This window comes from Megalopta genalis, chromosome 2 (assembly GCF_051020955.1).
Source record: "Megalopta genalis isolate 19385.01 chromosome 2, iyMegGena1_principal, whole genome shotgun sequence".
Taxonomy (NCBI): Eukaryota; Metazoa; Arthropoda; class Insecta; order Hymenoptera; family Halictidae; genus Megalopta; species Megalopta genalis.
In genome coordinates this window covers 42,385,445-42,399,234 of record NC_135014.1, presented here as the reverse complement: position 1 = coordinate 42,399,234, position 13,790 = coordinate 42,385,445, and the positions used below count along the sequence as shown (strand labels likewise).

At 41.3% G+C, this 13,790-nt stretch overlaps 1 protein-coding gene across 1 annotated transcript in view; it reads left to right on the top strand.

The window, feature by feature from the left end:
* Positions 1 to 1,308: 1,308 nt before the first annotated feature.
* The window catches only part of Myc (bHLH transcription factor Myc), a 62,257-nt gene continuing 49,775 nt past the window's right edge, over positions 1,309 to 13,790 (top strand). The window contains exons 1-2 of the mRNA XM_033468663.2: positions 1,309 to 1,860; positions 9,408 to 10,187. Of these exons, the coding sequence (XP_033324554.1) occupies positions 9,413 to 10,187 (775 nt within the window). The 5' untranslated portion in view covers positions 1,309 to 1,860; positions 9,408 to 9,412. The remainder of the gene's footprint in view (positions 1,861 to 9,407; positions 10,188 to 13,790) is intronic.

Sequence of the window (13,790 nt, the reverse complement as noted above, 5' to 3'; positions counted from 1 at the left end):
CCAATACATGAAAGTCAATTATCAGACTGCGGAAATTTATGTATTCATGATGTATAAAAATCCAAGCGTAGTTTCATTTTATTTCGCTGAGTCAGTACTTTTGAGCTTATTTGTAACCGACTTGCAACTGCTAGCGAATAATTCCATTTTCATTAAACTCTTCGTCATGTAACGTTTATAAACAACGTCTATATGAATAGTGAGATCGTATTGGAATAAACTTTTACGTTGGCAAGATTCTTGAAAATCCCATTTCCATCGCCTTAATATCGTTAAATAAAATATGGCTAAATATCGACATAAATATCGTTAAATAATTTTATAGGAACCATTTTAATGACCATAAGATAGAACGAAGAATTCTGAAACACCGAAATCGTTAATAGAGATAGATAAAAGTAGAATAATACAAGATAGAAAGTGTTAATTATTTCAGTTTATGTGGTTAGTCATTACATATAATCGTGAAAGATACGAAGCATATTGTTAACGTATTATCAAGCATTGGTGATACAGTTAAACGGATACAGTACATTGCAGATGCAACGTGCAAATTTTCTAGGAAACTACGTCGTAAAATCGTATGTATAATAATGCTGTATTATGAACAAGAAGCTTGTTTTATTGCGACATGTTACTGTATTTCTACACATTGTCACATATTGTGCAATAGATGATCCTATGCTGCGAGTCATAGATAATTATTTTTCTGATGTGTTATGCGACTTACTTCTAACTAGAAGAAACCGTAGAATTTTATGCAAAATAAAAATTGTCCGCATTAATTGCGGCTGATAATTTTATTTGAAAAATAACACAATATCGTTGTTAAATTCCTCAAACGTCTTTCCTGTTGATCTATTCAGTTTCGTTACGAGCCTACATACTTTCGGCTGCTAAATCGGATAAATTCAAATACACGACTGTATAAAACGTGCTAAAACGCAACAATAAAAATACGTTCTATCTGCTGTTAGAAGACATTCTACTAGAACAGCAGTATATTTAAAAATGCGGATAGCAAAATATTCGTCTCGAAAACTTATTTTCCGTGCTAGGACATGTTGGAAAGGTCCGCAGTCTATTCGGAAGTTGTAACGTGAATGGCGGCAAGAGACAGAGGAGGCACGCTCGAAGTGGCCCTAAGTAGCAACGCGATTATCGAGCGATACGAGAGAAAATACTCGCACGAATAGCCAGCGTTTTAGTTCGGGTACGGGGGCGCTGCGGTAGTTGGCACGGTCCTGGTGCCGGGTCTCGAGCGGTGGGCATGCCCGTGGAAGATGCAAGGCACACGAGCCGCACAGTTCAGTCGCCTTTAACCGGCCTTAAAGTAAAGGTTGGGTTGTCGCCGATCGCCGTGCGCGTGCGCAGGGACAGAGTTAGAGCCACCGGCTTATCGTACAGATCGCGCCGAGAATGAAATTCTTTCTTTATCCGGTCGAATACAGAAGCAGTTTCTCTTCGTACAGCAATCTCGACAATAAAAGAAAACGACTGGAACGTTTATGGCCGAACGCGGCGATAGCACACGCGACCGAATCGCTTGAACGGATCATTTTACCGTAAGACACTTTCCCGTGTCAGTTTTGTACGGACACCGGGGAAGGACCACGACCGAGGAGGACGCGTATATTCAGTGCCGCGAAATCATTCGTTCGGCCCGTTGCTGTTCGTCTACAGTGGGTGAACCGGAAACCGAGAAGAAGAAGAGGAATATATTCCGAAATTCGAATAGGCGGGACACGCGCCTACCTCGTATCAGTTCAGTTTTTTCGCGCGATATTCAAAGTCGCGCCAAAGTGTGTTCCATACTGGATACTATTTCTCTCCTGGCTTACAACACGAAGTGGCCGATAGGTTTGTACAGTGCCTAAACTATTTTACCAATTTTTCTACCCCCGCGACCGGGACTGTTCTTGAACTTTTTTCTGTCACCGGTGTCGTCTTTGTGCCGGTTTCGCGGTGCCGTTTCGACACCGGTTCCCAAGCTTTTCAACGTTTTATTTTGTGAAACTTGACCCGTGACTCGATCGCAAGTGCGGTTTAGAAGAAAAACCAAGCGCGAGTGAAATATTCGAATCCGTGGCGTCGTAGATTGATGCAAATAGATTAGCAGACATGCTAGGACGCTTTTATTCGAGCGCCGTAGCACGCGACGCTCTTCGGCCGAAGCATTCCGTTAGAAAATAGGTAGGCGGTGCATTTTTGCCGATCATTTCGAGTCGATAGTTCGCCCCGCGGTGTATTAATATCGATGAGAGACTCGGTTTCCGAGAAACTGGAATCCTGCGAATACTTTGTGTACCACCTTGCGAATTTCTTCCTGGCTGCTGGCCTATTCAGTCGAATCATACTTGTCTATAAATAGTGTTATGAAATACTCGGTAGTTCATTTCAGTTGCAGATGCATTCGTTCGCTTGAACTTTGACGTGAAAATCACGCCGCGTACTATTTCTCGCGTGCGACACCTGAGTCGAATAATCGAACGGACTAAATCCGTACACGACATTTGATAAAATACGCGACTTCTCTATGCGGTTATTGGCCGGCATCGCGCGCAAACGTGATTTCGTTGTCCGCCGTACAAGAAATCGACAAACTTATTTTTAACACAGTGAAAATGTTTCCCAACGCGTTACTCGCGTCATTTGTTTGATCAACGTTTCTTTTGTTAATTGCGAAGGGATATTCAATGAAGGACGATCGTAGAATTCCATAACGCGGGAAACAGACATTTTGTGTCAGATATCTGTTTTCAAATTCTGTTTGACAATTCCATAATTCGTTTGACTTTGCTCGAGTAAAGAGTCGGCATTTATGATACCGGTAGCGAACGCGCGTCACGTATCGAACAACTAAATATTACATTTTTAAGCGACAATGAACGTATCGGTTTCTAGGCAACAAGCGCGTTATTTTCAATAGCGTAGCTAGAACCTTTTTCGCGTGAAATGGCGGGCGCGAAGGTGTGAATACGTTCGCGGGCCATTTTGTGATCCCGTGATTTTGATTGACGGTTGTTTCGGTGACAGAGATCGATTCGCGGACATTTTCCTCGTTTCGAAATGTTGCATCGTTTTGCACGGATCGATATGTACGCGAAAATATGTGTGTCAAGCGGAGATAAGCGAGTTTGCCCGGCATATTGCACTTTCTATCGCAATGTCGTGCAACATATCAATCCGCACTCCCGGTTCTAGTTTTTAGGAATTCGTTTGGTGTTTGCTTGAAGGCCGGCCGGGACATTTTTCATTATACTTTTACCGTATCGCGCCTTTTCATCCTTAGAAGAAATCCGCTCTTAATTATAGTGCCGGTAGGAAAGCTGTCGGCTTGTTACACGCTTGAACGATAATGTTCGACGGAAGTTAGTGAACACACCACCACCACCTAACCGATGCTGGACCGGTTTCTCTGTCCGATATGTGGACTGTAGTTCTAATATGAGATAAGTTCAATCTATCGATCGTGTCGGCGGACGATGTGGAATGTCGAATTCCGTATACAGCTCGGGCTAACTACCATTTTTATCGGATCCGTCGGAAAGGTTTGTTCAGTTTCAAAATCCGTGTTAGACAGAAATTCTGTTTGACATTTTTTTATTTCACTGGCAGAACACGCAGGACGATCATTTTTCTAGCGAAAGAAAGCGAGACGCGGAACTTCTTGGCGTAATCGAGAAAACTCTTCGGGCGTGTAGGAATTATATTTTTCTCTGTTCGGAGATTTACTTTCGAGACATTCGATTTTGCTGATGTTTTCGAACGCCATATTCTGTAAACAGCTTTCATGAACGCGTTAAACAGGTCGACCGGTGTTACATTTTCTTCGGATCTTTCCACGATGACGTATTATTTTTAAACGATTTTTTTTTTCATTGATACATTCGTTGTTTCGATCTTGATGTCAATTGCCAACATAAATAATCCGAAAGTGAATGTGTTTATAAAAATAATGCGAATCTTAAAGGGCGGCTGCACCATCCACACAGTTTGCCTCCTCGGGACACGCCCCTCTTTCTAGCGTTCCCATACAGATTGCTTGAGAAGCTAGTGATGTACGGTCAAATAGATAATTATTAGTGAAAGAGATTGCTGTCAAAAGCCGAATGTCGCCTTGATTCCTCAGAGTCGCCGCCGCCTCTCGCAATATTGTATCAAAATGCGACACATTTGGAACAGATCTTCCGTCAGAGCCGAATGCCGCGAGAAGTTCAAAGTGTTCAAAGAGTTCTGAGAAGTTGCCGCTCTTATCGCTGTATATTAAAACGGTGTAAAATAGGAGAGTGCAAATTTTCATTTTAAATAAAAATGTCCTTTTCCGTGACAGACCGTTGTCAACAGTGGCGTATCAATCTTTCATAAAAAAATTCGTCTTAAGAACAGAGATGCGATCGGTTGATGTGTTTATATTATTTATAAACAATATTTAACACAGAAGATCCTTTTTCGTGTTCAAGGAATTATATCAACAAAGAGAAGTACTTTCATTTCTCGAACTCGTCTCTGAGGAACCGCGAAGGAATTTTCGCAAGAAATTAGAGATATTTCTGTGAAAACATTCGTCTTCTGTTTACTATTCGGCGAGTAACGGTTTTTACGCGAGCGCTCGACGACACGACGCTTCTAGGACGATCTAACGAAAGTTTATCTTTTTTTCTCCTCTCTGCGAAGAGAGTAACACGAAACATGCGGGATGCTTTCTTTCGTTGGCAAGGCCGTTCTAGGAAGGTGATCTCTTTCCCCCCTTAGTGACTCTCTTTTGTTCGATTCAGCAGCGAAGTAGGGTCAAAGAGAAACGTCTAATGTATCATTGTTTTTCAGCGGTTCGCGTTTTTCACGGGCGAGCGAGCCACAAAGCTCACCGCCTTCCCTTCCTCCTATTTCACTTTTTCTTCTTGTGTCTTGTGTTGCTTACTTTTCTTCGCCGGCTTTTGATATGAATCTCACGATGAACGACTCGGTTAACTGTCAAACGCCTTTGTCTGTCCGGCTGTCAAAATAGTTCTGTCGACGATGCCTGGTACCTTTCCAATTCTTCAACCACTTTCTCTAATTCTATTCACCACCCAGTTACTTCTAAATTCAATTTTGTAAATCTTTTTATTTTTTCTACAAAAATCTCACGTTTCTTCGTATCGATATTTAGCCAACCATATTAATATTTCAGTTTCAATATTTGACGATGTATTGCGTTAACCAACTGAAATTTAATGTATAAAATTAAAAATATCTTAAAAAATATACATTTTCGAGTAGCATTTAGCGGTCTTCATTTGATTCATTTCTTATGTAACCAAAATGCATAAATATTTTTTTAAAGTTATAGTATGTAAAATTTTCTCCGTATGTTATTCACAAATCGTAAATTGATGTAGTAATGTTTAGAGAACGGTTATGTGACATTTCTTAGAAATATACGAATTGTTAAAGAATTCGTAACGTCAGCAATTCAGAATATTTTTTAAAATATTCTCTTCTCCGAAATATTACTTGAAAATCGTTTTAAGTGTCATTTTAAGTAAAGCCTAATTCAAGTCAGATTTCTTTGTTTGCTTCGAACAAGATAATGCTTTATAACCTTTCTGGAAAGATATCTCGGGCAGCGGTAGTGTTCCGAATAGTGCAATTTCTCTGAAAGTGACAATATTCGTAACAGTCAGAACGCCGTAGCGTGACAATTAATTGAAACACGGTGGTTCATCTGTGCGCGCGGGAACGTGAGATAACGGTCGCCGCCGGTTCGTGATCGTCGAGGTGGGCCCAATCGGGCGGATGTAATGTTTGCGCTATAATACCGGCAATAAAAATCAACGGTGTGTTTTCTTTGCGTGTAGATACGCGACAGCGATACACCCTGGCGAATTTCGTTGTAAACCGTGAGTCATTCCGAAGGAGTTGAGGTTGAGACCTGCGGGCGTCGCGTCATTCCGTGTGACTTTTCGATGCGTGACCGGCGCCCCAGACGCGTTTCCTTCTTCTGGCAGAGCATAACTGCACTCTAAAAGCGTCGTGACGAGGCGATCGAGCTATGCACACACACTGGGCGTCTTATGTAAAACGATGCGTCATTTTGCGAAAGAATCGGGATTTCCTCGTATCACCGACTACCGTTAATTCTTCTCAGTATCGCTATACATATAATTCACTTTGCAGAGTGACTTCACCTAAAGATAGTTTTACGTCTAGCCGGCCTGCTGGTGCGTCTAGCATATGCACGATGTGTGAATCGCGGTTGATCAGTTCACTCGCGCGCGAGCTGTAATGGTTGCGGAAGATATTGCAATGTATTAGACACTTTTTCAAGCTATTCGAGCGATTTTCCTCAGCTCTTATAATTGACGCTTTCGCGACTGCAGCTTTATCTAACTAAATGTTCACTGCGATGCGGTTATAGATGGTCTTGGCACGTCGAATTCATTGTAAAAATATCTCGGCGCTTTCTGACACAATGAGACACAATCGTGGAAATATTGATAATGTACAACAGAGAAAAATTACAACTTCATGATACTTTGCAATTTATATTTATTCAGTGTACAAAATTGTGAACATTCCGTAGAATTGCAGATTTAGTGATCAAATAAGTTAGTTAATAAATAATGACCGAGTGGAGTGACGAGACGCACAAAAACATGTGTCAGAATCACTCTTTCGGCGTTGAGCATCTTGGCGCAAGTTTGGTACTACGAATCTACTTCGTTCTTTCAGCTGAATGGATTAAAATACCATCAAGTGTATCAGGGCAACATAGTGCAACAATTTTATGACTCACTTCATGACGAAGCTAAAGAGTAATTTCTGCTAGACTTAGGTTGACTCTTAACTGCCCAGATTGATTCTACTGTATCCGATTTTTCTCTTTATACAACGAAATTTCAACTTTGCCCCTGAAATCAATGTTACTAATTCTCTGTGTTTAAGGGCATATATGGCATTTTTTTTTTAAGTCATTAAAGAAATTTTGCCGGTCGATTTGATAAAGAAGTTAAACAAGAGTGTGTGTTCCTCCAATATCCAATTGCCGTACCGTTTTTCACAATTAGAACTTTTTCTCATTTCAAAACTTTATATTTATTGTGTGCATACATTTACTTGAATACTTAATTATTGGTAACAAGAGAAATAAATTTTATTCAAACGTAAAAGAATAATATTCATACCTAACAGGTTGTTATTAAAAATCCTCCATAATGAGTCAGACTCAAAATACGGCCTCTTATTAATCAATCTAATAAGATAAATGATAATGTGTTGCATCTAATAATCATTCTAATAAATTCAAAATAATGCAACAAAGTATTCCTAAATTCTTGTAAAAAATATTAAATAATTTCTTTGAGTGGTCTAGCAATAAGTGTAACCGAATTGCCACCGGTTTTGAAAAAGTTGAACGCGTCTCAGCGACTGCACCGTGACGGCCGAGGGTAAAAATGCACCGCGAAGGGTAGTTACCCCACCAATGAAAGAAATAGTCGTAACGGTCTCACGCGGTAAACGAAAATGACCTCGTCTAGGGATTCAGCCGTGATTTATTGCAGGTTGTCGCATCTCGGTATAGAATGTTTGATTTGTTGCTGCACGCGTTACCGGTTTTTTCCGAGACCTCCGTTCTGTCGCATGTTCGGACGTTTGTGATTCGTCGCGGCAGGTTACCAGTCCATGGTCGAGTTAGAGATCGCACGCGAGTACGAGGTATCCGACGTTCAGACAAATTATCCCATCGAACCATGCGATATCGATTCGGTGCCTCGTTGAGTACCCCGGTTTCACCGGAGCACAGCAAAAACTGTATGTTGGTGTCGCGAAAGTAGCGAAGGACGTGTATTTTTAATCTACGCGCATACAAACAGCCGCGACACGACCTTTGTTCATATTTTCATAGCATCAACTGCATTCATTTCGTTGATTCTCCTGATAATGCTCAAGGCGTTACGACACACGATGCAATACCGCCGCGCCGCGGCGTTATTACCGCGACGTGAAGCCACGTGTTGCAACATCGAAAAGGAGGAGGAAGCAGATGGATGCACATCGAAATAATCGATACAAAATATGCGCGTTTCAACCTCTTGAGCGGATAACGCGATTCGCAGGTTAAAAGATTCGCACGCTTAAGGAAATGTATAGCATATACTGGGTGTTCCCCGTTTTTCCCGCCAAATTGTGATAATATGGCAAACAGGAAATAGTGAATTGTAATAAAAATTTTAAAAGCATTTTTAGCAAATATCATCTAATGCTGCACGATTACATAAGTAGTTCAGAGATTGTTATATTAATAGCATTAGATGTCGATTACATTGAATTGTGCAAGACACTAATAATCGTTCAGAAATTATTAAGTATCTCATCATAGAAAGTTTATTGCTTCTTACACGTATGTGTTATATTCGTGATAAACCGATTGCAGTTCAAATTCAAACACTTCTCTTCATTTTCGTGGCGAAATAACGCGTCAGAAATTTGGCGGGAAACAAGATATTCGACCTTTGAGCAGTTACTGCGGGATTGTGTCTATCGTTTGTAAATTTTATAGCAGCTTTTATTGGTTTATGAAAATTCACGACCGTTAATGTAACAGAACAAAAGAATAAATGTTTAAATTCGAAAATACTTTGTCAGATTCTCTGTCCTAAAAATCGAACGAGAATTCGCGATGAAGTACAATCGATCACCGGTTGAAGGTTAATTATCTTCGTTTCGATGCTTCTGAATTAACTTGCGCATATGAGAATTTGCATAAAGACTCGCAGTCTATTTAATCCTTTGACACTCGGCGGACGTCTTTTTGTTAAAAATATAACTGGGTATACTTCGGATAATTTCTATGTTTATTCAGCAATTTTGTTCAACATACTTTTTAATACTTTGACTGCAGACAATTACGAGAACTTCGTGAAACTGAATTATTTTATGTAATGAAATATTATATGCGTGACGTGTGACAGACACAATGTGAGGATACACCTTTTAGATAATAGTTAATGAACCGATTGAGAAAATTTTATTCAGTTGTGTGTTGGAAACTAGATAGTCGAATAACAATAATTATTGGTCTAATTGAGGTGAAGCTTCTTGGAAATCGTGTAGCTGCGTTAATAATTAATGAATATGAAAAGAAATTATATCGCACTGTGACCTAAATGTTTAATTAGCTATCTGTATAGCTAATTAAATTCTATCTGTATAGCTATACAGATAGCTAATTAAACATTTAGGTCACAGTGCGATATAATTTCTTTTTAATAATAGTAATAATAAAATTTAATAATAATTTGTATTTAATATAAATTAAATAGCTATTTAATGCGGTCATGGTACGTGTCGGTCACCTTTAGGTGACCCAATTAGTGAATAATAAGTGTATCGCAATGCAATAGAAATGTGTGTTATCATTTCAGACAAAATGCCGGTGCCTGTTTGGGAATGCCCTGACGTGGGCCTGATATACGAGCCCCCCGACAACACGACAGTGGTGTCCGACGACATATGGAAGAAGTTCGACCTGGAACTCACGATGGATCGAGTGGTGGACACATACTCGGAGATGTATCACGAGCGCACCTTCGACGAGTGCGTCCTTCCAGAGTTATTATACGACAAGATGACCTGTCTAGGGTCGCGAAAGATGCGTCATCACGATTGCATGTGGGCAGGTCTGTGCATCAGCAAAGAACACAATAGGACGTTACCGGCGAAGAAGGATTCGCAGATACAGAAGAGAATACCGGCGGGACGGAGTCTATTGATATCCCGAGCTAGTGCCACACCGACGACGACGTCGTTGTCGGCGAGTCAGCAGCAGGCCCAGCAACAGTGCCGCGCAAAAAGCTTGGAGAGCGACGGCGACTCCACGAGGCCGGAAACACCGCAAACCTCGAGCTGCTCCTCCGATACAGAGTCCGAGGACGATGGCCCTTTCTTCAGACACGATCAGATCAATATACACGAGAAACTGTCCGAGTGTATGTCAGAGGCGATTATCAAGGCTGTGCCAGTGAGCGAGGTCACCGGTCAGCTGGTCAGGTTCCACGACAGGAGGAAAGAGGAGGATAAGAGTCAGTGTCAAGTGCACAAGGAAATCAATGTCAGGAACACCCTCAGTGATCATTGCTATCACCTCAATCAGCCAATCTGCAAAAATCTGGAACACCTCGGCGTGCAGACACCCTCCGATTCCGGTGAGCCATCATCCGATTTATTACATGTTACAGTAGTGCACGGTTAAATTTACATCGAGCCGGAAGCCAACATGTGAATTCTCGCGTGTGAAATGTCTTTTCCTTCCAAGAACTGATAAGAGGATGACACTATAATGTAAGGGAATATATATATAATTTTTGTAAACACTGCAATCAGGTGGAACGACAAAACAAATAAGGTCATCCCTTTCAACAAATTCATGTCCTTAAAATCTGCTAAATTTTTTTTACATACTCGGATAAAGAAGTTAAAAAACGTGCTTTAAACAATTTTTTTGACATTTTCCGTTTCATCCAATTTTAAAAACGTTACTCCATTTCAACGTTCAAGACTTTAAACGTTTAATAGAGGACATTTTTCATTTGAGTAATTATCGCCTTACCTGTATAATTACGGCATCATTGTATAGCTAAGATTCTTCTAATTGAAATTAGTCCAAGCACGATAAAAATTGCATGAGTTTCAGTTATTTTCGGATTAATTAATAAGCAGTCTGTGATGATAAATTTTTTGATAAACGTAGTCGAGTTTATATCGTGTTCGATCTCATTTTAATCAGAAGAACACCTTAGCCATTCATCGGTACTATAATTATAAAAGTAAGACTGAGAGTATCGAAAGTACAATTTTCTTTCTTGTATTTTTACTTTGTCCAGCCGTAGCATCGTATTGGTTGTCTCCTTTCTTTTTACTCCAACTGGACTATAACTATGTATACTCTGTCCTTATCTAGCGAGATGAGGTCTCGCAGAGCTCGCGGTACTATGTTGGGAGAAGAGTGGGGCTTAACCGTGTAAATTTAACCGTACGACTTTCATCTTACATTTTTCGACAACTTTGCCTTCTTCTTCTTTTTTTTTTTTTTTTTTAATCAATTCAGCATATTTTCACAATATTATCATAGCGAATAAGTGGGGTGAGGAAGAACAAGTACAGATTCTTTCGTGCATACTAATTTCGCACAAATTGCCTTTTTATTTCGTTATGCACTGAAATTATTATTAACTTTCATTATATACAGAAATTAAATGTAATAAATGCATTATACTATGCACATGCATTGATAACACAAGAATGCATAAAAATGTGTGTAGTTTTCGTGGGGAGGTGAGAAGCTCCACAATTACGCGGATTTCACTCTCGACGTTCTATTAAAGCGATCATTTATATTTTCACATTTCATCATATTATAACATTTATATTATGCCTTGCAATTGCAACTAACGTGTTGTTGTTAACGTTACTTTTACCAAAAGACGTCTTTTAATAATTACTAATAAAAATTATTTTCTACGTGACCAATTCTCGACTTTTGCTATAATCATTATTAAAATTAATACGGTAAGTTGTATAATACAAATTATCGGTAAAAATAGTGTTAAATAAACACTGAACATTGATTTCACCACTGTCCTCTACAAATTGCCTGGGAACATTTCGATTTCACATAAAGGTCCACAGTTTAACAATAACCGAAGTAAAAGCTCTACTTGTTGCGTTTTTTTTTTCCGAGTCGAAAACCGAAAGTCTCCCTCCCGGCCGAAAATCATTCGATCTCACACCCTTTAGATCGTCAAGAGCGTTTATTTGCCTCATTCTTTTGTACCCTCCTAACGGAGACAGCAAGGTCGAACTAAGGATCCTCTTAATCGAGTGCAATTGACGGCGGCACGGCACTCTCCGGTGTGCACTTCGCCGAATTTGGGTACCCGCATAAGTATGCTAATCGCGGTTGGTTATTCGTCACCGGCTAAGGAACGGCTGAATACAAACACAATCGTAAAACTCGTTTTAAACAAGTTCGGAGGTCGGTACACTAACGTTCTCGGGTCAGTGGTATTTTTCCGGGGAGTAAAGAGAACCGTGAGAATTTTTTCGCCTTGGAACCGACTGCCATGCTTTGCGGAACGGATGCATAGATTGCACAAACAATGACGGCTGGTATCGCTGATTCGACGAGCAGCATTATTGGCAGCGTGTGCGTGCGTGCGTGCGTCGAGGAGACAACGGGAGTCACGAAAATCTTTTACACCTTTCGCTTTTTTTCCCCCCCTTTGCTAAGCACCGGGACAAAAGAGGGGTTTCTCGACTTTTTTTGGCTCCCGCGATTCTCACATTTTCAAACTAATGTTTTTGTCTCGAACAAAGCCTCGTCTCCGACTTGTTAGCATAGGTATAATTCTTTTAACGGATGCGCGTATCCTTAACGAGACGAGCACTCGAAAGCCGAAGTCCATTTAAACCGACGGCAGCGAGCAGGAACTGTTGTCTCGTCTCGTCTTTCTTAAATATTTCCACGTTATTTTTCTTAGATACAATCGAATCCCCCGGACGGACGTTCTTTAACTTAATGTTACCAAGGACACGACGCCACGCATACTAGACACAGACCGTAAATGCAATTTAATTGCTGTGTGCGCGACGTTCGTTTGCTTTCAATGAGAAGAATGATTGCCATCGACGAAGAGACGGCTTGATAGATTATTATTGCATCGATAGCAGCCGTTAAAAAGCTTCATATATCAAATGCGTGTCGAGGTTGAGCAAACGTTTGTGTGTAAAACAATACAAATTATTGCCGGCTTGGAACGCAGTCGCAATCGTCGCTCGAACACCAGCTTCGCGACATTCGTGCTCGTTTTCGATCGATCACAATATAGATCGCCTTTCGAACACGGGCGCGTTGCATTCCGAAAAATAATGAACCGACCGTACCGTGCGTTCACTGGTCGAGCCGCGTAATGTGTAACTGGCTCGATCAAACTTGTCTTGTGAAATCGAAGATCCGACGACAGGAACGCAATGACAACGCGATCATATCGCGGGTGTCATAGAAGCGGGGGGAACGCAGAAACTATTCAGCAACGCGCGCAGAAAAATCCGGCGTCCGTCGCTGGAATTTCTCGAAAGTTCTGTTGTCTCGTCTGCGAAGGCTTCGTGATTGGATTTCAAGAAGTTCCCGTGCATTTTCAGGGCACGTCACGTATCTTCCTCGTAGCGAGCACTTCTTCCGTCACGTGTCTTGTTCACTGGGTCTAACTATAGTGATTCCGGGAGAGGTGGTTTGGCGCGGCTCGCATAATTCGCGTCGGGGGCCGGTGCTCTAGCGTTGTCTAGTCGGTGCCTCTAACGTCTAGTCGGCGAAAATTGTGCCGCTCGCCACCTGAAAATACGTTGCGCCACATGGCGACATCCTACGCTCTATAGATACTGGATAGAGACACGGACACGTACGCTGTGCCACGGCTTAAACGACTGTCACCGGGCCATGTGTGTGGCGTGCGTTGTTCGTATGATAGGAGAGCATGACCAGGAAAGAGTCGCGCAACAGTCGACGGCGCACACACGTGCATACTTGCATCGGCCTGCACGTGACCAAACATTTACGCCGGCTCTCTTCCGATTATATATCAAATTGAACGACATTACCACTCACTGGCCTATTTTTCTTCGGCCGTGTGGCGCTCGTATCGATCCGCCGCGAATCCAAAGAGAAACTCGATCCACGCGAACCGATCCGCTGGAAAAATGATCATTCTATCGCGTCCATCCGCGAGTAGAAAATCGTGCGTGGACGACGT